Here is a 24,604-nt window from a genome sequence, read left to right on the forward strand (position 1 = left end):
AGGCATAAGATGATTTTCTGAACATGTGAAAAATACTTGCTGACTTTATTCTTGGTGATTATGCAAAACTGTTTCCCTTTCTATGCTTCCAAAATGCTTATGATAATCTAATATCATAATTAGTAGTATATATGTCTATTTCATAAGTTCCTTTAAAAACAGAACACAGGCTTTCATTTGTGAGGCTGCAAAGTGGTTAGCACAATGTTGGAATTACCCAATTCAACAAATTTAAGAAAATTATAGCTTTATGAGGCTTCTGTGATAGCTCAGTTGGTAAAGAATCCACCTGCACTGCAGGAGACCCCATTTCAATTCCTCAGTTGGGAAGATCTCCTGGAGAAGGGATAGGCTACCCACTCCAGTATTGTTCCCTTGTGGCTCAGCTGGTAAAGAATCTGCCTGCAATGAGGGAACGTGGGTTCAATCCCTAGGTTGGGAAGATCTCCTGGAGAAGGGAAAGGCTGCCGACTCCAGTAATCTAATATCATAATTAGTCCTGTGTACGTCTGCTTCATAAGTTCCTTTAATAACAGAATAAAACTTTCATTTGTGAGACTGCCAAGCGGTTAGCACAATGTTGGAATTATCCATTTCAACAAATTTAACAAAATCATAGCTATATAAGATCTATAAAACTTTTAATAAATAAAGAAAACTTGGTTAGACACTAGTTAATGAGGCCTGAATATCATCTAAGGACACTTTAGGACACTTTACAGGCTCACAGCACATGAGACAGAAACCACTGGCTTGCAGACTTTGACTTGATCTACAGGACAAACATTAAGAGGCAACAGTTGTATTCATGCCAAATGTCTGCCTCATACCTTAAAATACATTGGTACTAGTATTACAAAGTAGTACAATAAAGCATTGTTATTTTAGGAAAGCTGGCTTCCATTGACCTTCCTTGTGAGGATATCTCCTTCTGAATGATTCTATTATAATCTCCCTTAGCAACTCTGTACATTCCCCTTTGTTCTCTAGCTTTCTTCTTTATTCAGTATGGATGGATAAACAGTCAGATACACTGGTGATTCATTATCGCACTGTACAGAGAGTACTGCTTAAAAGCATGGACACAGATGTCAACAAATCTGGGCAAAAGTCCCAGCTATTTGCAAACGATGTGGCCTATTCACTTAACCTCTCTAAAGTTCGGTGAATTCATCTACTTAAGAATCTCATAGAACTGTTGCAAAGATAAAATAAGATAATGAATATAAACACTTAGCACACAGAACATAGTCCACAAAAATGTTAACTAATTCCACCATAGCCAAATGAAACTCAGTTCATTCTATTATGAAGCTTTACATATGTCTACCCTATGTCACTAATCTATGGTTACCTAAAGGACAAAAATGTCATCTTTCTTCCAATGTTTCTATTTTTTTAGTGAAAAGAATACTATATTCCTTGTTTCTAATTTTAAAAGTGGATGAGTGCAATGACTCTATATAGAGGAAAAAAAGGTTAAAAAATAAGGTAACCAGGGTCAAAACAGTTAACAGTTTTATTTCGGCTGATAGAATTCTGAGAGATTTTTATTTTCTTATATTTATGTCTTCTACAGCTAATATATACTTAAAAAAAAAAAAACTTTAAGCAGATGAAACATTCTTAAGTGTAGCTAGAGACATGCTTGGAAAAATCCTAAAACGGATCTTGAGGTCCTAGAACACATATGGACAAAAACTTCTGAAAATCATTCTAACCAAAATTTCCCATTGGAGGCTTTAAAATTGATTTCTAATGTAAAACTTATAATAGATTATTTTTACAATAAGACTCAATGCATTTATCTGACAGATTTGGAATAGTTATTCTGTGCCACTGAGGTTTCCACTGAAGATGGAAGGAGGGAGATAATTTTAACAAATCAGAAATAACCTTATAGCTAGAGAGGAGCCTGTTTTATTCCCAAAGAGGACTAAAAAATCTGTCAAGTATTAGAGAATCATTCTCCACATGCCCTTTCTTTCTGGTTGGTTCCACATTAAAATTTTAGTTTAAAATCATTTAAATTAAAAGCAAGTCAGTAGGAGATTTAGAAAAAAAAATCCTCATTTCCTATCAGCCTTGAGTGGACAAAGTGAACAGCATAATGGAAAATAAGAGTTAAAAAAAAGATTAATTGATGTCTTAAAAGAGAGCCTAGATAGCCAGGATGAACACTTCCTGCTTCAGTCAGTAGACAAGTGAGCCATAAAATACCAAGATATATACAATGAATACATTTTAGAAGGATCAATTTAGCATCAGTTCGTATTAGACAAATCTATACTTCCGATTTTTCATATACCTCATCATAGAGAAGTGGGGAAATAATGAAAACAGAATGAAGCAAAACATGCATGTTAGAAAAGCACTACAGTTGATTTTATCATACCCAAGTTGGGGGAGAGAGTGGTATGTGAAAATACAAGGATATGAATTATGGGAAAAACAGTCTGCCAAACAGTCACATGGATTCAGCTGAGCTTAGGTGACATGAATTTGCAGAAGATTTAATAAGCATAGTCTTGGTATTTTCTCCATCAGCACTTCCCAATCCAAAATCAATAGTAAAACAGTGAAACTATTAGCAGAAGTAAAAAACAAAGCAGGACACAAAGCAGGCCCTCATACTTGACTAGGTATCTTGGAGAAAGGTGAATATCCCCCAAAAGAGGAGAGACTGGAGAAACATTATGAGCAGAACTTACCGAAAAATTAAATATAAGAAATAAGGGGAAGAGAAATCAATAATGACCCCTAATTTGGGGGTTTGAGCATCAACTGGGTTGATGCTAAAGCCATTTATTTATTAAGATGGGAAAGTAAGAGAAGGAACAGATTTGGTGAGGAAGAGCAAACTTAGAGAAGGAATCAAGCATTCTAATTCACGTTTTAGATGTCTGTGATACATCTTACTAGAGAAGTCACAATAGCGACAACAGCTGATATTTACTGGATATCTATAATGTGCCAGGTCCATGATAAGTACCACATATGTATAATATAATTTAGTACTCACAAAAATGTCTTATAAAAGTCCTATTATTAGTGCCACTCGAAGATAAAAGAAATGAAAGCTCTGATGACAGGAAACCTATGTACCAACGAATGGAAACAAAAGTGGATGACTTTGACTCTTTTTTCCACAGTACCAGAGTATTTTCTGCAAAAATACCTATTAAAATTGAACATTAAACTACCTTAATTATTAAAAACATGTTTTGTTAAGCCAATATGTGAAATGAATAGGGCTTCCCTGATGGTTCAGTGGTAAAGAATCTGCCTGCCAATGCAGGGGAATGGGTTTGATCCCTGATCCAGGAAAGATTTCACATGTCAGAGCACCTAAGCCCATGCACCACAACTATTGAGCCTGTGCTCTCTAGAGCCGGGGAATCAAGCCCTAGAGCCCACGCTCCACAATAAGAGAAGTCACGAAAATAAGAAGCCTGAGGACTGACCCCAAAGAGTAGCCCCTGCTCACCACAACTAGGGAAAAGCCCACAGAGCAGCAAAGACCCAGCACAGCCAAAAATAAACAAATTTTTAAAAAGAAATGAGTATGTGAGTCTTTAAAAGGAACTTAAATGCTTTTCCAGGAAGGCTTCAATTTTATCCTATAATCCTATTACCTATTTACTATGTGTCAGACACTACTCTAGATCTTTCCCATATATTAGCTCATTTAACACTCATAGCACTCTATGAATAATGAACTATTATTATCTTCTTTTTACAACTGAGAATACTGAGTCACAAAGTGGGTGGGTCGTTGAGAGGTCTCACTCCAGAGTCCATGATCTTAATCAATATACTATACCGAATCATGTTAGGTTCCACAAAAGTTAGATGTGATAAAATATTCCAAAAGAACAGAATCCAAAAACAATAAGGATTTTATACGTAAAATCATCTATTGTTACCAACTTTTCATGATATAAAAACAGAAGTTAAATATACATCTTGGTAGATAGAAAAAAAAAATAACCATAAGATAACAAGATAAACAAATTCTGCCTTCCTGGGATGATAGAACTTTTCAACCCACAAAAAAATGACTCTTCTGATGAGGAAATCTACACCCAAGTAAGTTAAATGACTTGTCACTTTCCTGGTTCATGTCACTTTCACAAGTACTCCCTCTGTATTTTGACTCCCATTCCATCCACACTTCTTCACGTGGCCAACCCCTTTAACTTAACTGTCACTATCTCACAGCAAGAGCATTCCCAACTTCCCAATCTGAATAAGGCACATTCCGCCATTCTCTTTCATAGCATACAGATCTTTTCCTTCATAGTGTTTATCATAAGGTAAAATTCTTCATCTCTTGCACAAAACTACCACTCTCAGCAACTGTGTGTGTGTGTGTGTATGTGCGTGCATGTACGTGCTCTAAGGCGCTTCAGTCGCTTCCAAGTCTTTGCAAGAGGCTATGTTACTGTATCTTTGGGGCTCCACTGGTGGCTCAGATGGCAAGGGGACTTCCCTGGTGGCTCAGACCATGAAGAATCTGCCTGCAGTGTCAGAGACCTGGGTTCGATCCCTGGGTCAGGAAGATACCCTGGAGAAGGGAATGGCTACCCTCTCCAGTATTCCTGCCTAGAAAATTCCATAGACAGAGGAGCCTGATGGGCTATAGTCCACGGGGTCGCATAGAGTTGGACATGATTGAGTGGTTATTCTATTATATCTTTAGAGGCTAGCACAGCTCCTGGAACATAACAGATCCAGATTAAATATTTCATTGATAGATACAGATAAATGTGCCATTTTATATCTGATAATTAACTGCTAACATTTACTAAGTGTTTACTATAACTGTTCCAAATGCTTTATATATATACTGTCACATTTACTTCTTCCATGTAATCCCATGAGGCATAGATGCTATTGTTATCTTCATTAACAGATTAGAAACTTAAGGCATGGAGAGATTAAGTAACTTGTCTGACATCACAGCTAGTCAGCAAGAGTCAGAATTCAACTTTAAGTAGCCTGACTCTAGCTCTTATACTATGGAATAGCTGCTATGACATACCAGAGTTACTTTTACAATGAGAATCTTTGTAGAAACTGAATGGTATGTCCTCTGTGATAACGTATTTTTAACTTGACCAGAAAAAGCATTTCACAAGGGAAGACACAGCTGCACCCACTACTGTAAAACTTTCTTCATATGACCAGAAAAACATAATCATAAAAATATGCCAAACATGGAACATTCCCTACACATCTGCCTAATTTATTACCACATATAAATCAATTTCAAAAGGCAATGGGGAAAAGCACCTGGACTTTTCCTTTTTATTCTCACCCTTCTTTTGAAGAGTCCCTGCTTAAGGTAACAACCAAGAACTTAATCCAAAACAAACATGTACAAGCTCTCAGGTCAGGTCATCAGATTAATGGAATGTTAAAATAATTTTCATTTTTAAAAACATTTAACTTTGTTTCTGCATATTTTGTGGCCAAATGAAATATAGGATGGAAATTAACAACAAAAATAGAAGACTTCTTCAACATATTAAATTTTAATGATCAAGTTAACCTAACACACAACAGTGACCACCCTGTCACCAAAACATGACAAGTCAAGGTCTGTCATATTTCTCTCCAAAAATATAATATCAAATTCTAGGGTCTCTTCCATAATCATATAGCATGAAGAAACAACGTGCCTATTTCAAATACATGTGATATGACTTCTGTATCAAACAGCAAATAATGACAATGGTTAACACTCAGAAAATACTACAACCAGGCTTACTTTTAAAATTCATTTAGTTTTCCTATAATGACCTCCATGACACAGGTATTACTATCAGCATTCTACAGATTGGAATTCAGAGTGATTGAGAAATCTGCCTGTACTCATGGTCTTTTGAGTTAGGCCATGGCAGAGCTAAGATTCAACTACTTTATAATTTCCCTCTCTTCTAGAAACTTTCATATGAACTGTCATGTAACTTAATCTCCTACCCTACCCACTAGAGCATTCTGCTAGCTGAAGCTTCAGCACTTCCACTAAGAACAAAAAATAAAACAAAACCTCTTTACTTTCCAAGGCAGCCCATTCCTAAAATCTACTCCAAATCAACATCTCAATTCATTCAATAATACCCTAGGTGGCATTATTTCAAGTCCCTGAGCATTATTTGTCCCTTGATACTCTCCAACATGTCTTTTAAAACAAGGCAACATGTTTCGATGCTGTTCTCTCAGATCATCCCACCCTTGCCTTCTCCCATAAAGTCCAAGTCTGTTCTATACATCTGTGTCTCTTTTTCCGTCTTGCATATAGGGTTATCGTTATCATCTTTCTAAATTCCATATATATGCGTTAGTATACTGTATTGGTGTTTATCTTTCTGGCTTACTTCACTCTGTATAATGGGCTCCAGTTTTATCCATCTCATTAGAACGGATTCAAATGTATTCTTTTTAATGGCTGAGTAATATTTCACTGTGTATATGTACCACAGCTTTCTTATCCATTCATCTGCTGATAAAAATAACTGGGGAAAAAAAATAAAAAATAAAACAAGGCAACAGGGCGTCTAGATTGAATTAAATATTCAGAGATGACCCAATCACTTCAAATTAGAGAAAATCTATCTGTATTATCTCAGAAATTTATTAAAGAAGTCCAAACTTTACTATTTTGGTAGCCATATCATCAATAGTTTTTGCCTGGTCTACATTCAAGAATAATGATTCTTTAATATACTGTTTAGCAATCTATTCCTTGAATTCTTCATATCCAACTGGTAATCATTCTGGTTAAATTTCGCTTATTCTATTTGGCTAATTATCTCCCCAGTTGATTTCTGGGGTTTGGCTCATCTTCTAAAATCATCCTCACACTTCAGTTTTAACTCACCTACAAAGTTATTCAACCTGTCACCACTGCCTAAATATAAGTCATTAATAAAATGTTTAATAGGAGAGGAAAGAATTCTAAAAACTGTCCCTGGGGATCTGTGTCCAAGGAACCAGTTGAACCATGCCTTCAATAGTTATTAACTTAGTTTTAAAGCTCTCTACCCATATGCTTATTCAATATTTCTCCAGATATTCACAAGTATGTCAGACTTTTCAAATATCTTATAGATATATACTACATCTATTGTACTATCTTGATCTACAAGTTCAATAAGCCTATCAAAGAGACAAGAGATGAAAGAAAAAGACAGAGGTTACTCTGTCATGATGTATTCCTAGAGAAACCCATGCTAGCACACAGTTTTCCTGGTGCTCCAGCAAGGAGAATAAAGCACTATTAAGTTAAAAACAGAATTTGACTCTTATAGTCTAACTATAAGAAAAAGAAAAGAGAAGTTCCATATTCAGGTGATGAAAAAAGAAATTATTACATTCCTGTTCCTCATATAATAATATAAATAAAATGTCTGAAATGTCTGCAAACATTTATAAGTATTTCTAGTGCTATCACTTTGCCCCGCAAAGGCAAGTTTTACATTTTCTTTCAAATATTAAAATGCCTTTGCTGGGTTTTTCATATTAAATGTCACCTAATTAGGCAGAGATGTTATGAATCTGAACATACTAAATAAAAACACAGTAGTTCTGAAAGAATATTAACTACTAAGCAGATCATGTGTGCAGACAACTTGGCCTTATTCTAAATCCCAGTGTTTTAGAGTTGTAAAAGACCTGGTATCCAGAGTATAATTGTCTCCTTTCATAGATGAAGATACTGATGTGCTTAAGAGATGAAATGATGAAACTCATAAAGCTAATTTTCTGGCATGGTTGGACACAGAAATAAGATTCACTCTAGGGCCACTGACAAATGTTTCACAAAACCATGTCATCAAAATGAATAATAAAAAGAACAAAACAAATTCTTTCTTACCAACTGGACTTCACCAAAAGCACCTCTTCCGATAACTTTTACAACATCATAGTCTTCTGCCTTCATCTGTAAACCTCTAATCTTTTTCACAATTTTCTCATCTACAATAAAAAGATCACCATAATATCAATCACCATATTTATAAACAACATTTTTAAATAAATACCATATTGGCAAGCAAATTTGTATTTCAAAGATTGGGTTTAGTTTTCAGCTAAATTTATCAGTTTTTAAATGCTGTTGTTTAAAAATCTAAGACACATAAACTTTACGTCAAAGGATGAAAACTCTACATATAAGACTACCAAAAAAGTAGTATTTAAGCAATGCTGTTTCCAACTCTGTTGTGTAGCAAGTTAGATGACAGCTAAAACGGTGATGACCCAAGCAATCCTGGAGTACACTCTAAATCATGGCAGAAAGCTGCTACCAAGTTATACAAGGTTAATCTTCATAATGAATTCTGGTAGCCTATTTCTTTGAAAAACATTAATCACATGTTGTAGATTTGACAACTATAGTTAAGTTTTTAATTAGGAAAATAGCTCAGACTCTGATAATTCCAAATTAAAAAGCTTACTGTGTTCACATAAAATGTACACAATTATTTTGATAATTTCTAATTCTCAGAATTCAATTCATTCACAACTTCACTGCAACATCAATACTGCTAAATATTAAAAGTTATTAAAAGTTACCACATTTATGGCAATAATTGTTATCACACTATCTTTATTTAACTAGACTGAAATATCTACATTTAAACAAACATAAAGCTCATTTAGTCTTCTGGGTAACGTAAAGCTAAGTCTTCAGTTTAGTTTAGTCTCTCAGTCATGTCTGATTGCAACCCCATGGATTACAGCACACCAGGCTTCCCTGTCCATCACCAACTCCCAAAGCTTGCTCAAACTCATGACCATCGATTTGGTGATGCCAGCAACCATCTCATCCTCTGTCATCCTCTTCTCCTCCTGCCTTCGATCTTTCCCAGCATTAGGGTCTTTTCAAATGAGTCGGTTCTTCGAATGAGGTGGCCAAAGGAATGGAGCTACAGCTTCAGCATCAGTCCTTCCAATGAATATTCAGAACTGATTTCCCTTGGGACTGACTGGCTGGATCTCCTTGCAGTCCAAGGGACTTTCAAGAGTCTTCTCCAACACCACAGTTCAAAAGCATCAATTCTTCGGCGCTCAGCCTTCTTTATGGTCCAACTCTCACATCCATACATGATGACTGGAAAAACCACAGCTTGGACTAGATGAACCATTCTTGCAAAGTAATATCTCTGCTTTTAAATATGCTATCTAGGTAGGTCATAGTTTTTCTTCCAAGGAGCAAGCATCTTTTAATTTCATGGCTGCAGTCACCATCTGCAGAGATTTTGGAGCCCCAGAAAATAGTCTGTCCTTCTTTCCATTGTTTCCCCATCTATTTGCCATGAAGTGATGGGACCTGATGCCATGATATTAGTTTTTTGAATGTTGAGTTTTAAGTCAGCTTTTTCACTCTCCTCTTTCACTTTCATCAAGAGGCTCTTTAGTTCTTCTTCACTTTCTGCCATAAGGGTGGTGTCATCTGCACATATGAGGTTATTGATATTTCTCCCAGCAATCTTGACTCCAGCTTGTGCTTTCCATTTCACATGATGTACTCTGCATATAAATTAAATAAGCAGGGTGACAATATGCAGTCTTGACATACTACTTTTCCAATTTGGAACCAGTCCCTTGTTCCAAGTCCAGTTCTAAGTGTTGCTTCTTGACCTGCATACAGGTTTCTTAAGAGGCAGGTAGTGTGGCCTGGTATTCCCATCTCTTTAAGAATTTCCACAGTTTGTTGTGATCCACACAGTCAAAGGCTTTGGTGTAGTCAATAAAGCAGAAGTAGATGTTTTTCTAGAATTCTCTTGCTTTTTGTTTTTCAAGCTAACTCTCTTAGCTTGCTGAAAAAAGCAAGCTAAGTTTAGATTTACTAATATTAGCTGAAAGCTTCTCTTGGAACTGTCATAAATGACCTGTTCTGAAAATGTTAAATAGTCTTATTTATACAAAATTTTGAACTTTACCTATTTCACATACTTTAATTGGGTTTCCAATTTTGGCTTGAAAAGAATATTAGTATTTAAATATATCAGGTGGCAAACTAAAAATATTTAATAATTTAAGTTTGTGGACTGTAATGATATTGAACATAAATCTCTCATCAAAAGTAGAGTTATGTGATCACAAATGAAGTTTACACATACTTACATCTATTTAAGAAATTATCTATATTTTTGTTTTTCCTCAAAGCAGGAAAATCCAAATCAAGGACCAAAGAATTTAAGCCATCCTGTTTAACAAAAAATAAACAGAGGGAAAAAAAGTTATTACAATTTTCAGGCATTCAAGACAAAAAGCCTTTAAATTTTACTGTGCTATTCTCACTAAATAAATATCAATCCACTTTGATCTGAAACTGCCCAGTCCAATAGCTTTAAATAGTTTCCTAACTTCTGCCAGAGAATATTAGCTTGATCCTATCATATTTTCCACTGTACTTTTAGCCACTAGAAAAAGGTCATTTTAAAATGTATATCCACTATTATTTCTTGTGAGTCATATATTTTTTCTTTCTTTGAATGTCCAGTAAAGTTTTACAAAGCTTTTAACTTTAAGAAATATACCTAGAATAAGTTTTAGTTCCCATTCATTCAACAAGCATTAATTGTGTGCCTAGTGTATGGAAAGAACAGAAAATCTAAAAATAAGTGAGACACTAAACTATCCTTACCCTCAGGAAAGTGACGTTCAAAACTAAATTTCCCTTAAAAACATGAAAACAGGATGAGGCATTTTCAGGTTTCTATTTTTTTCTTTAAGTTTTCTGTATTTTCTAGACTTTCTACAAGCATGCATTAAATTTATAATCAAAATAGGAAAAAGTACATATATGTAACTTGGTGGGAGTGAAAAAAACTAATAAGAAACAAACCAAATCTCAAATTACTCAATGGAGGGGATATGCTTATGAAGGAAACAGTATTTCTAAAACACTGGGTCATATATTGCTTCATCCCCAAGTAACTCCAAGGAAGGCAGAAAAAGACATATTCTCATTTAAAAAAGAAACAAATAACAGTTTAGAAAGATTAATAAGCTACTTTGGCAAGCCCAAGGTCTTGCTATTAGAAAATGATGTAGCAAAATACTTCCTAAGTCTTAGAGGTTCAATATACTTAACTCATCTCCCTCATCTCAACCACCAGTGGAAGCTTGGAAGGGTAAAGAAGGAAGCTAAAGGATTGCAGAAAACGAAACGGTAATAAAGAGAGATTTTAAGAATCTGGGTAGGAAGAAAATGTGGGGGAAATCACATGGAAAACTTAGAAAGGAAATTTGCCTTTTTACTTTACTAATTCTAGAAAAACTGCACATATTATGTTTATTTACAAGTAATATTTCATATTTTCAATTTCTGTTCTTTAAGAAACATGTCAACACTTTGTGAAAATATTCTATAGAGAATGGTGTAGAGGTGGTAACAGTAAGCCATAAATATTTTTAATCACAATGAACACTATCTATATCCCACTGATATCATCAATGCAGATACATTGAAACGATAGTGATTCTTTCCAACTGAAAGAAAAGAAAACATTAAAAATTAACATACAAATTCCAGTCAAGTTGATACTGTTACATTCACATTTTGACACCCTCCCTCCATCCTCAACCCACAAATTCCCTCTCAAGGATAGCTGAACTACTTTTCATACTAGCATTTTAGCATACTAGGCTATTTCTAAGTACCAAAATATCAATATATCTTCATTGGTATAATTTTGATATTTTAATAAGTTTAAAATGCAAAATCTGAATCACATATTTTTAGATATATCCAGATTTATACTCTGTGTTAACATTTCAAATCAAAAAGGGTAGATGCATTTGAAAGGTCCTCTATAATAGGACCTCTATTAATCTCCACAACGAAAAAAACATTTAAATTGACAGGCAGAAGCTTCTATTAACAAGAATATTCTCCTCTAGTTCAGACTTTCCCAAGAAACATCATTTGTACACTTCATACTGTCTCCATGTACATATAATGAAGACAAAAGAAAACTTTCTTTGAAACAAAACTACAGCTTGACATCAGTAAAAGGACTGAATCCTTGCTTAACTTACAGCCTCCCCAAGTCATCACAGAGAGATGGAGTTCCATAAAGAATAAACAAACAGAAAAAAAAACTAGAAATAGTTTATAAATATTTTCCCATAATATCTCCCACTAGTGTATACAGTCAGAGCTTTTTCAGCAGTTGGAACACTTGAGCAGTAGCTCAACTCAGTGGTAATACTATTTTGTTTTTGTAAACCATTCTTTAAAGATCAAATACTATTTCATTTGCACATTAAGGGGTTTTTTTTTTTTGGTAGCATTTATTTTTGAATAATACTAATAGTTTAATTTGCTAATAATTTACCTCAGAAGAGATTGCAGGGGTAAATAATTTTCATCTATACTTCTACATTTATAAATTTCTACACTTGAAACTTTTTCTACTCAGTACTATTTTTAAGAAACAAATACTGAATTATTAAAAGATACCAGTATTTTCAGCATATGAAACTGATGCTGAGATCAAGTTGCTGCATTAGCTCAAGACTTGATTAAAACCCTATGTCTATGATCATCCTCGTTAAGCAGTTTCATATAAACCTTAGGAGGTAATTTTTTTTTAACACTGATTCTTAGAAAGTGATACTAAAACTGATAAAGAAACTTCAAAAAACAAAACATATTAAAGAAAAGCCTACAACCAAAACTTCAAAGCAATGAAGAAAATTAACACTATTTGTCTCTTTCCCTACTTTCAAAAGCATAGAAATGACAGGAGAAATTTAAAAGTTGTAGCCCCACTGAAAGTGGGAAAAAAAACACCATCACCACAAAGTATTCAAGAATGAGAAAGAAAAATGTCAAGCAATAAGTAGAAGCTAAAGTTGCAAAGATCTACTGGATTTCAGTGCAGAGAGCTGTAAGACCAAAGATTGAGAATTAAAAGAAACTAATGAACAAAATGTTTCCCCAAGATCAATTACTGGGAAAACAGTAGCTGGAGTGAAAAACCCCAGCTCCAGCTCCTAAAAGACATTAAAAAAAAAAAAAATCTTACTGTCCAACTTTTATATGAAACTGCATAAGGAGGAAGGTCAGACATAGCTTTCAAATAAATCTTAAGCTAAGCCCTAAGAGCATGCCCACTTACCAGATCTCCCATATTTCTAATATCTTTGGCTAATAATATGGGAATCAGCTCCAGTACTAACTTGAGTTTTCTGCATGTAGAAAGTTAGCAACACAGGAAGGCAGAAAGAAAAGTGATTTATCCTACTGTCTTTCGGAATAAACAGATACAGGTCAACATCCAATTTTTCTCATTACAATTATCATGGCAGGAGAAAAAAATATGCAAAAAACAACCTATTTTCCTAACTTTTCCTGAACACAAATAATAGAATGGGAAAGACTAGAAATCTCTTCAAGAAAATTAGAGATACCAAGGGAACATTTCATGCAAAGATGGGCACAATAAAGGACAGAAATGGTAAAGACATAACAGAAGCAGAAGAGATTAAGAAGTGGCAAGAATACACAGAAGAACTGTACAAAAGAAGGTCTTAATGACCTAGATACCACAATGATGTGGTCACTCACCTAGAGCCAGACATCCTGGAGTATGAAGTCAAGTGGGCCTTAGGAAGCATTACTACAAACAAAAATAGTGGGGGTGATGGAATTCCAGCTGAGCTACTTAAAATCCTAAAAGATGATGCTGTTAAAGTGCTGCACTCAATATGTCAGTAAATTTGGAAAACTTAGCAGTGACCACAGGACTAGAAAAGGTCAGTTTTCCTTTCAATCCCAAGGAAAAGCAATGCCAAAGAATGTTCAAACGACCATACAATTGCACTCATCTCACACGCTAGTAAAGTAATGCTTAAAATTCTCCAAGCCAGACTTTAGCAATACGTGAACCATGAACTTCCAGATGTTCAGGCTAGTTTTAGAAAAGGCAGAGGACCCAGATATTAAATAACCAACATCCACTGGATCATCAAAAAAACAAGAGAGTTCCAGAAAAACATCTATTTCTGCTGGACTGCTTGACATCTATTTGACTCTGCCAAAGCATTTGACTGTGCGGATCACAATAAACTGTGGAAAATTCTGAAAGAGATGGGAATACCAGACCATCTGACCTGCCTCTTGAGAAATCTATATGCAGGTTAGGAAGCAACAGTTAGAACTGGACATGGAACAATGGACTGGTTCCAAACAGGAAAAGGAGTACATCAAGGCTGTATATTGTCACCCTGCTTATTTAACTTCTATGCAGAGTACAACATGAGAAACTCTGGGCTGGAGGAAGCACAAGCTGGAATTAAGATTGCTGGGAGAAATATCAATAACCTCAGATATGCAGATGACACCACCCTTATGGCAGAAAGTGAAGAAGAACTAAAGAGCCTCTTGATGAAAGTGAAAGAGGAGAGTGAAAAAGTTGACTTAAAGCTCAACATTCTGAAAACTAAGATCATGGCATCCAGTCCCATCACTTCATGGCAAATAGATGGGGAAACAGTGGAAACAATGTCAGACTTTATTTTTCTGGGCTCCAAAATCACTGCAGATGGTGACTGCAGCCATGAAATTAAAAGACACTTACTCCTTGGAAGGAAAGGTATGACCAACGTAGACAGCATATTAAAAAGCAGAGCCATTACTTTGCCAACAAAGGTCCGTCTAGTCAAGGCTATGGTTTTTCCAGGGGTCATATATGAATGTCAGAGTTGGACTATAAAGAAAGCTGAGCGCCAAAGAATTAATGCTTTTGAACTGTGGTGTTGGACAAGACTCTTGAGAGTCCCTTGGACTGCAAGGAGATCCAACCACCCCATCCTAAAGGAGATCAGTCCTGGGTGTTCATTGGAAGGACTGGTGTTGAAGCTGAAACTCCAATACTCTGGCCACCTGATGCGAAGAGCTGACTCACTGGAAAGACCCTGATACTGGGAAAGATTGAGGGCAGGAAGAGAAGGGGACGACAGAGGATGAGAAGGTTGGATGGCATCACCGACTCGATGGACATGGGTTTGGGTGGGCTCTGGGAATTGGTGATGGACAGGAAGGCCTGGCGTGTTGTGGTTCATGGGGTCGCAAAGAGTCAGACACGACTGAGCAACTGAACTGAACTGGATCATAGAAAAAGCAAGGGAATTCCAGAAAAACACCACTGACCACGCTAAAGCCCTTGACTGTGTGGATCACAATAAACTGTGGAAATTTCTGAAAGAGATGGGAATACCAGATCACTTTGTCTGCCTCCTGAGAAACCTGTAAGCAGATCAAGAAGCAACAGTTAGAACTAGACATGGAACAACGGACTGGTTCCAAATTGGGAAAGGAGTATGATAAGGCTATATATTGTCACCCTGCTTATTTAACTTTTATGCAGAGTACATCACGCAAAATGCTGGGCTGGAAGAAGCACAAGCTAGAATCAAGACTGCCGGGAGAAATATCAATAACCTCAGATATGCAGATGAAACCATCCTTAGGACAGAAGCAAAGAGGAACTAAAGGGCCTCCTGATGAAAGGCAAAGAGGAGAGTGAAAAAGCTGGCTTAAAACTCAACATTCAAAAAACTAAGATCATAGCATCAGGTCCCGTCACTTCATGGCAAATAGATGGGGAAATAACAGAAACAGTGAGAGACTTTATTTTCCTGGGCTCCAAAATCACTGTGGACACTGACTGCAGCCATGAAATTAAAAGATTCTTGCTCCTTAGAAGGAAGGCTATGACAAACCTAGACAGCATAATTAAAAAGCAGAGACATCACTTGCCTGACAAAGGTCTGTGTAGTCAAAGCTGTGGTTTTTCCAATAGTCATGTACAGATGTGAGAGCTGGACCATAAAGAAGGCTTGAGTGCCCAAAAACTAATGCTTTCAAACTATGGTGCTGGAGAAGACTCTTGAGGGCCCCCTGGACAGCAAGGAGATCAATCTTAAAGGAAATCAACCCTGAATATTCATTGGAAGGACTGATGAGGAAGCTGAAGCACCAATACTTTGGCCACCTGATGCCAAGAGCTTACTCATTGTTAAAGACCCTGATGCTGGGAAAGACTGAGAGCAGGAGAAGGAGGTGACAGAGGATGAGATGGTTGGATGGCACCACTGATTCAATGGACATGAGTCTGAGCAAACTCCAGGAGATAATGAAAGACAGGGTTAGTCTGGTGTGCTGCTGTCCATGGAGTCACAGAGAGTCAAACACAACTGACTGACTGGACAACAAGTACGAATAAGAATCTCTTGTCAATCAATTTAGACACACTAGTATCACTGGTTTAAAAGGAAAAAGAAAATTACTTAAAAATACTGAACATAAACAAATAGCCATAATTTCTCCTACACTCAGTGGGGGGCTTTCCTCATAGCTCAGTCGGTAAAGAATCTGCCTGCAATGCAGGAGACCCAGGTTTGATTCCTGGCTCAGGAAGATACCCTGGAGAAGGAAATGTCAACTCACTCCAGTATTCTTGCCTGGAGAATCCTATAGACAGAGGAGCCTGGCAGTTCATGAGATTGCAAGAGTCGGACACGATTTAGGGACTATACCACACCACCACACTCAATGGGAGAAGTTAACAAAACAAACACATATCTGAACTTTATCCTGAGAACCATTTTCCATGGCCAATACCTCTATCTACTTCTACCCTGAGACCCAGAACTATATATAAAAGGATCCACCAAATATCCAATAGACCTCAGAAATCTCCCAAGTTGAGTAAATGTACTCAATGGGAATATATAAGATGATCCACTGAAGTGCAAGAAGAAAATATTACAATTTTGCATATTTAACCTTAAAATGTTTTTGTTTAACAAGGGGGTTTTCAGTAACATCTCACTCTTGTTAGCTTTCATTGAATTGTGACATACTACAGCTTACACGTACCCAGACTTTTTTTTAATTTACTAGTGGAAAGGTTACCAAGCAGATTAAAAAGCATTCCACTTTAGTGTGTAGACATACGCCAATGTCAAATTGTACAACTTATTGTATATCAATTATACCTCAAAGTGACTATAATGGATATAATCACAGATTTAAGATAATACCAAAATGCAATTTGTACAAACTAAGAAAAAAAAATGGCACTTTAATAACTCACCTACTCCTTATATAAGCTCTTATTGCTCAAATTATAAGGCTAAAAATAATACAAGCTAATCATATCACCACCCACAAAGTTAAAAATTATCTAAAGGCTATTTGAAATATGGTGTTACATCCATAATCATTAATGATGAATAAATAATACATATTGCTATAATCTGAATTTCTATAACAAATTATCCTATATGCAAGTGGAAAATAAGGAGATAATTCAAATATTAAGTAAAATATGTGATTTTTTTCCAGGCTGGTAATGTCTTTAAATGATAGGCAAGTTTTCTCAAATTAAAACAGAAAGTCTTAGCAATACAGGATGACATTAAGAAAAAAGCCAAAAATGATGTAGAAATGCCTTACTAAAGTACAAATAAATAGCAGCTTCAAAAACTCTTACACTCATGACATTAAGCTATCTAGTAAGTTTACAAGTGCAGATGAAAAAGATGAGAAGACATAAACCTCAAAGAAAAAAGCTCAAGCCTCAGGGTTTAAGGCTGCAGATACTCAAATATCTGTGATTGTTGATTATTGCTTTTCGAAATATTTTTGTTAGCATTTTAATTAAAATTTGTATAGGTTCTACACAGTCTGTTCCTACTCTATTATTCTCATAAGCCCTGTTAGTTATGGTACATGGTTTCAGTAGAACACAAAGCTTTTCAGGAATTCATATTTCATGTTAATGACAAAACAAAGCCAAAGCCACCCCAATTTAAAACCTAAACAACAGGAACATGAAAAAAAAACTCTATAATTACTTGCATAATATTTACCTGTGTTCTACCCAGCACTTAATCCATTTTCATTAAACTTAAATGATAAATGCTTGAAAGTCTCCTGTATTTTAGTTCTAATTAGTTTTTAAAATTATTTTTAACTTTTTTACTAAAATAAAAAATAATTTTTGTTAGTTTCTTTCACATCAAAAAAAATTTTTTTTTTTAAATTCAGACACCACTGGGAAACACTGGAATTTTTTAATGGCTGAAACGTATGAAAATATGGTAAAAATAAAACAAAACAAAAAAAACCTAAAATCTGTTTTCTTGAGAGCAAGTGAGAAAAGAAGAAAAACTCTCTCTGGAAGAAATTCTTGCTACGGGAAGAAGTGTTTTTGAAAAGGATATGTCTGAAATCACAGATAATAAGATGCTTGGCCTATTAAAATTGTTTTTTTTCAACTTTCACATCCATGTTTTTAAAACTTGCAAACATAATTTTCTGACCCAAAATCAAATAGATTGTTATCAACAAAACAACAAAACTTTTTTTTGTTGCCTAGACCAACAAAATTTTCACACTGATCTTTCTACCCTCAAAAGTTTGCTTATATCAGTCTTGCACCACAGAACATTCAAAACTTACTAATAACTTGTCAACCATGTACCATGACTGAGTGCTAAGCATAAGAAAATGTTCTGCATGATCATCCCTACTTGCCAAATCTTACCTCTGCTTCAAGACCAGTTCAATTGGTACTTATTTCCATGACACCTTCTTCCTTGATATGCCAGAATAAAAAACTTCCATCTTCCAAACTTTGACACATCACATATTCTTCAATGAACACGTCACTTTTTACTTAAAATATTTTTCTATACACTGCTTATCACATCTATTAAGCTGTAAATTCTTTAAGTACAGAATCTGTCAAATTCATTTGATTCCTCTAATGCTTCTACCATAAAACTTTACATAGATAAAATATGTTCTCAAACATTAAATCAGATATCAAACAAGAGGACTGGTGATACAATTACCTAATATTAAGTAAGTTACACTTACTAAAGCAAGAAAGCAGGTATGTATGTTAGTTTTATTTACACAGATACACAATTCAATTATTGAGCTTCTTTTTATGACTGATTTCTTTTACCTTCCTAATCTAGTTGAAACCTTATTTGTTCCCTTGATGACACTACTTACCATAACAAACTTCCCAAATAGTAGAAGCCTGGAAGGTGGGATAAGTGTCCTCTTTGCTCGGAGCAGTCAATCTTAGATCACTCTTCCTCTTTCTGCAAACTCTGAGCTTTGAACACCATCATCAGCCACCCACCACCCCTTCTTGTGAGCATCCCTGCCCACTATCACTAACCCTCAGTCTCTAAAGATTTTAGCTCCTTGCTGACTGTCAGACTCTCTAACACTCTCTAATCCTGTCAAAATTCTTGGTGATGTCATTATACTACTAGATATCCTAACACCTATTGATTCCTGTGGTCTCCTTAACCTAATCATTATCAGTAACTGCCACATCTCATAATTTCAATTTTAAACATCCTACTCATTGACTATCAGCTTTTTCTAATACTTCAACAACCTTTTGACTCAAGAGGGACCTTCAATCCAGATCCTATCATTTTCCACTGTCTTTCATCCTCCCCACTCTTACCCCATCACTCTCAATTAGAACCTCCAAGGACTTCCATCTCATCCAGAGGAAAGCATGGATTCCCTGCTATAAGCTATGAGGCTCTTTATGATCATACTTCACCCACTTAACTGGTTAACTCTCAAGCCTCACCTCCTGTTACTTCCACTCTTATTCATGCTACTCCAGCCACACTGGGCTTCTGAAGGTTGTGAAAATGACAACAGGGGCCCCACACAAGGAGGAAGTGGACACAGAGCAGGGAGGCAGTTCAGTAGTTGCCAGGGCCTTCACATGAAGGTACGCCTGAGCAGCATCACAGTTCTGCGGAGGTGGTGAGCTGGCTACGTACAAAAGAAAGAGCAAATCAATAACTATATAGTAATAGGAACCAGCTTTTCATTTTGAGAGAAGAGGTGCAAATATGGGATGGGGGAAGAGTTAGAATGAAAGCATGGTATTGAGAGAACTGGAGGCATCAGTATAAATTCATGATTTACAATATATAAAGACATATGAAAATATATATGTTGATATATGCCCACTGATAGCCATGAGCTCACCTACCACCCAGAGTCTTAAAACACACTTCTTCACTAAAAAAACATTAGGGCTTCTCAGAGAAATAGCTGATCCCAGGAGTAGAGCAGGAAAAATTTTAGATGAGCCTATAGAACCTTGTGCCAAAAGTAAAAAGACACACAGGTGATAAAACTGCATAGATCTATACCTATGCATTGTATTGATGCAAATATCCTGATTTTGTTAATGTACTACTCATCTAATGAGGAAATTAGGTGAAGGGTACACAGGACCAGTCTGTACTATTTTTGCAACTTCCTGTGAATTTCTAATTACTTCAAGATATAAGTATTTTAAAAAGTTAAGGGAATTCTCTGGCAATCCAACAGGTAGAACTCCATGCTTCCACTGCAGAGAGCTTGGGCTCTCTGGTCGGGAAACTAAGATCCCACATGCCGTACAGCATGACCAAAAAAAAGTGTAAATAGATATTAATTAATAGATACATCACTGTATAAATTTAGATATTAATTAATTCTCTTTCTTATAGTAAAATGCCAACTAATAAAAGTAGGAGGAATATGTAGAAGACAGCTATGCTAACTACTATACTATCACCACCTCTAGAAGGACTACTTAAATCAGAATATCACCCTTTGGCAACCACCATGGTAAAAATTATTTTAGGTGAAAAACATCAGTGATGCTAAAACTAGTAGACTGAAGTGTGAATGAAATATGATTTTATGTGGTTTCAAAGTATCTCCCCACAAAATACTTATTAATTACATGGACTACAAACTTGACTGACACCATTGCTAATCTAGTTGTCAAAGTTAACACTAAACACAGTTAGATAAACTAACTGTATGCCACGAAAAAATTCATCAAGAAAACAACATCACATCTGTGAAACTGCAGCCAAAATATGTATTCTGGGTCAAATCATCAGGAAACATTAGACAACCCAAATTGAAGGACAGTTTACAAAATGAGTAGCTTATAATCTTCAGTATGCGAACAGAATGAAAAGCAAGAGAGACTGAGGAACTGTTCCAAACTGAGGAGACTAGAGAGACATGAGAGCTGGATCCAATGCATGGGCCTGGATTAGATCCTCTTCCTCTCAAGAACATTATCTGAGCAATTAACAAAACTTGAATGAGGTCTCTGAGCAAAGCGTATACAGTTTTGTTTTGTTTTTTAAACTTTGCAGTAGTTTGAAATTGTTTCCAAATAAAAGCTGATTTTTTTAAAATCACATCAAGGCATGTTCCTGACTCCTGGCTTTGGATCTGCTATTTCCTTATGTCTGGAATGCTCACAAAGATGTTTGCCCATGCTCAGCTCTCCTACTTCCATCAGGTCTTTACTTAAAAGGAACCTCTGAAATTATCAACACCCTATATATTCATATCTTCCTCCGTGTTTTACCTTTTTCTCCTTACCATAAATCAGTATCTTACATACAATTATCTTAAATGTAAACTGATAGCAGGGAGTTTTCATCTATTTTGTTCACTGTTACATTCCAGGCCTAAACCAGGGCTTGACATGTAGTATTAACAGTTGCAAATATTTAGTCAATGATAGAATGTACACAAAGTCCTTGAAACACAAAAGATTTAATAAGATACGATTACAAAATAAGTTCACTTTCACAATCTTAGCAAAGGAATACTGAAACAGGCCAAAAGAACTCCACTGTTAATTTTGATAGTTCTGGGATATCCTTTCAAAAAATAAGACTACAGCAAAAATGAATGAAATAAATGTCCCTGCTTTAAGGAGCTTAGTGAGCAAACCTATTTCCATCAGAAAGCAAAGCTATAATACTGCAGTGAGCTAATACAGCAAGAAATTATCTGCTAATAGCATGTGTAATGTACAGTATAAACAATCCAAATGCTGACAGACAAGAATAAACTGTATCAGATGACTGGAAAATACAGCTACGTAGAGAAATCAAGTTTTCTCTTGGGAGAAAGAGAGACAGTGAAGTCATATGCAAAGAAAGTCAATGGGGGGAACCTAGAGACATACGTAAGAAAAGGTCTCTGATATTTTATTATCACATTTCCTTGAAAACTTATCAAGACTATAATTAAACTAACCACAATGATGTCAATTAGTTTACAGTATTATAAAACATACTAAATCATTTGTATTTAAGAAAAAAAATACAATCCAAAACTCTACAAGATGATTTTATGGTTTCTATATACAAAGTAGTCAAATCAGTAACATCTCATTTATAAATACTTATAAATACTTATAAAATACTTATAAATACTTATAAAAACTTATAAATACTTTTATCTCCTATGCCAAGGTAATATAGCTGACTTTCCTCTCTTGAATAATTGTCACCAAAATGACAGACAAAATTATCTTAAAACATATCTGAATCTAAACCAATACTTCTAAAAACAAAACACATACAAAACTGTATGCACATATAAAACAACATGTGCACATAATATAAATATGTACTCATAAATATGGCTTGATAATCATTAACTGAGCTACATACATGATCCTCATTCACCTTATAAACAGTGGATGAAATCCAAATGTATAAATCCAATTCTAATTTCCAACAGAAACAGTATTACTAGTTAGGCTTCTATACCCAGAAACCTATTTCAATCCTTCTCCTCACCAACTGTCAAAAAATAATAATGATAAAATGTAAACACAAAAAAGTAGTTTAACATTCCTAAGTGTGAAACCAATCATTTAATATTAAAGCTGTGTCAATATTTTTTGAAATATTTTATGAATGGGCTGAACTAAATAAAATAAAAGTCAAACTAAGATGGCTTAAAGATATTTTCCTGGTAAATGTCCCTGTAACAAGTATTGGTATGTTTTACTTCTCCTAAGTGAGTCTCTGTGTGTATTTGTGCTCAGTCATGTCTATTATGGTAATCTGATCACAAAATCTGGGGAGTTTTTTTAAAGGGATGTAGCATAACTACATTTGTGCTACCTTGTGTTTTCACTGACTGCAACCTTCAAGAAATATTAAATATGAGTTTGGCCATTACCATAAAGTCTTATTTATAATAAAAAATGTTTAAGGTTAAAGTTGAATTTGGAATCAAAAGTCAAGCACATTTTAAGAAAGATTCCTGTACTTATTGTGCTCAGTCGTATGGTTCAGACTTCATAACTGCCAACATTACTGTAGTATATGCAACACTGAGAGAATTCTGAGCACACGCAAGTCACTGATTCCTAGATAAATTCTCAATTTAAAAGGCAAATAGCCAGACTGTATAAAGGTCATCATACTGTCAGCATGATTACCGTAAAATATTTCATTTTGTATTCCTAACAGTACAAAACAATGTTCTGTATCTTAACACATTCAACATTCCAACTTACTATAAATCCATGCTTTATGGCCAATTGGTAAAAATATCAGTTCTACTGAAGCAAGAATTATAGGTTTTATATAAGAGACAGAATGATCACAAGTTCTACTGACAATTATTTTAAGTTACACTACTCACTGGAAAAGACCCTGATGCTGGGAAAGATTGAGGTCAGGAGGAGAAGGGCACAACAGAGAATAAGATGGTTAGATGGCGTTACCAACTCAACGGACACAAGCTTGAGCAAACTCCGGTAGACGGTGGAGGACAGGGAAGCCTGGCATGCTGCAGTTCATGGGGTCGCAAACAGCCAGATATGACTTAGCGACTAAACAACAAAATCACTTAATTTTCTAGAATCTTGATCCACATAATTGATACACACTAAATCTCATCTACTCTTGTTTTTGGCATAAACACAGAAAGGAGGATTCTACCTCTATGAGGGAGATCTATCTGTTGGAAGAGTTCAAATATACTCAGGACAATGAGTCTATTTTGTCCCATATCTGAAACTGTTTCTTAGAGTTAACCAATAATATATTTAGATCCTTATCTATAATAACTTACTCCTTTCTCAACTGGCTCTGAAGAATAACTGTGACATATCAAACCCCTAAAACTCCAATATACGGTACACTGAACCGAGACTCTTTCAAGAAACATGTAATTTGTAGACAATGTAACAGGGAGATTTCTACCTCCACCAACTATAGACTTAATATTTTAAGCCAGTCCTATCAATGACTCTAACAATGCAGAGAAGAGGAGGAGGCACAAGGAGAGGTGAACCTAAATTTGAGTTACAAAGCTGTAATTCAAAAGTTAAAAAGCTGAAGAGAGCTTCCAGCACTCTAACGAGATTGGAAACATAGAAATTAAAGTTTTAGACTCACAAAGAATAAAAAGCCCAACCTAGAAATAAATAAGGAAATAAATATCCTAGAAATAAATAAGGGGGGGGGGGAAGCAGAAATAAAGCAACCCTCAAAAGACTGAAAATCTTCCTCAGTTCAGTCACCAAATAGATTAAAGTGATCTGCCTCAATCCTAACTGACCAACAGGAAAAAACAAAATCCCCTCTGAAGAAAGATAACATTACCTAATTATCTAAGCAGATGTTTATACACAATGTCCAGCAGTCAGTCAAGCATTAAGAGTTATACAAGAACTCGGTTATATTATAAAACCGAGAAAAAATA

At 35.4% G+C, this 24,604-nt stretch overlaps 1 protein-coding gene across 2 annotated transcripts in view; it reads right to left on the minus strand.

The window, feature by feature from the left end:
* The window catches only part of ROCK2 (Rho associated coiled-coil containing protein kinase 2), a 128,299-nt gene that overhangs the window by 72,563 nt on the left and 31,132 nt on the right, over positions 1-24,604 (minus strand). For both annotated transcript variants that reach the window (XM_065928594.1, XM_065928593.1), the window contains exons 2-3: positions 10,135-10,216; positions 7,883-7,983 (exon numbers count right to left, since the gene is read on the minus strand). In XM_065928594.1, the coding sequence (XP_065784666.1) occupies positions 7,883-7,983; positions 10,135-10,216 (183 nt within the window). The remainder of the gene's footprint in view (positions 1-7,882; positions 7,984-10,134; positions 10,217-24,604) is intronic.

Source organism: Muntiacus reevesi, chromosome 3 (assembly GCF_963930625.1).
Source record: "Muntiacus reevesi chromosome 3, mMunRee1.1, whole genome shotgun sequence".
Lineage (NCBI taxonomy): Eukaryota > Metazoa > Chordata > Mammalia > Artiodactyla > Cervidae > Muntiacus > Muntiacus reevesi.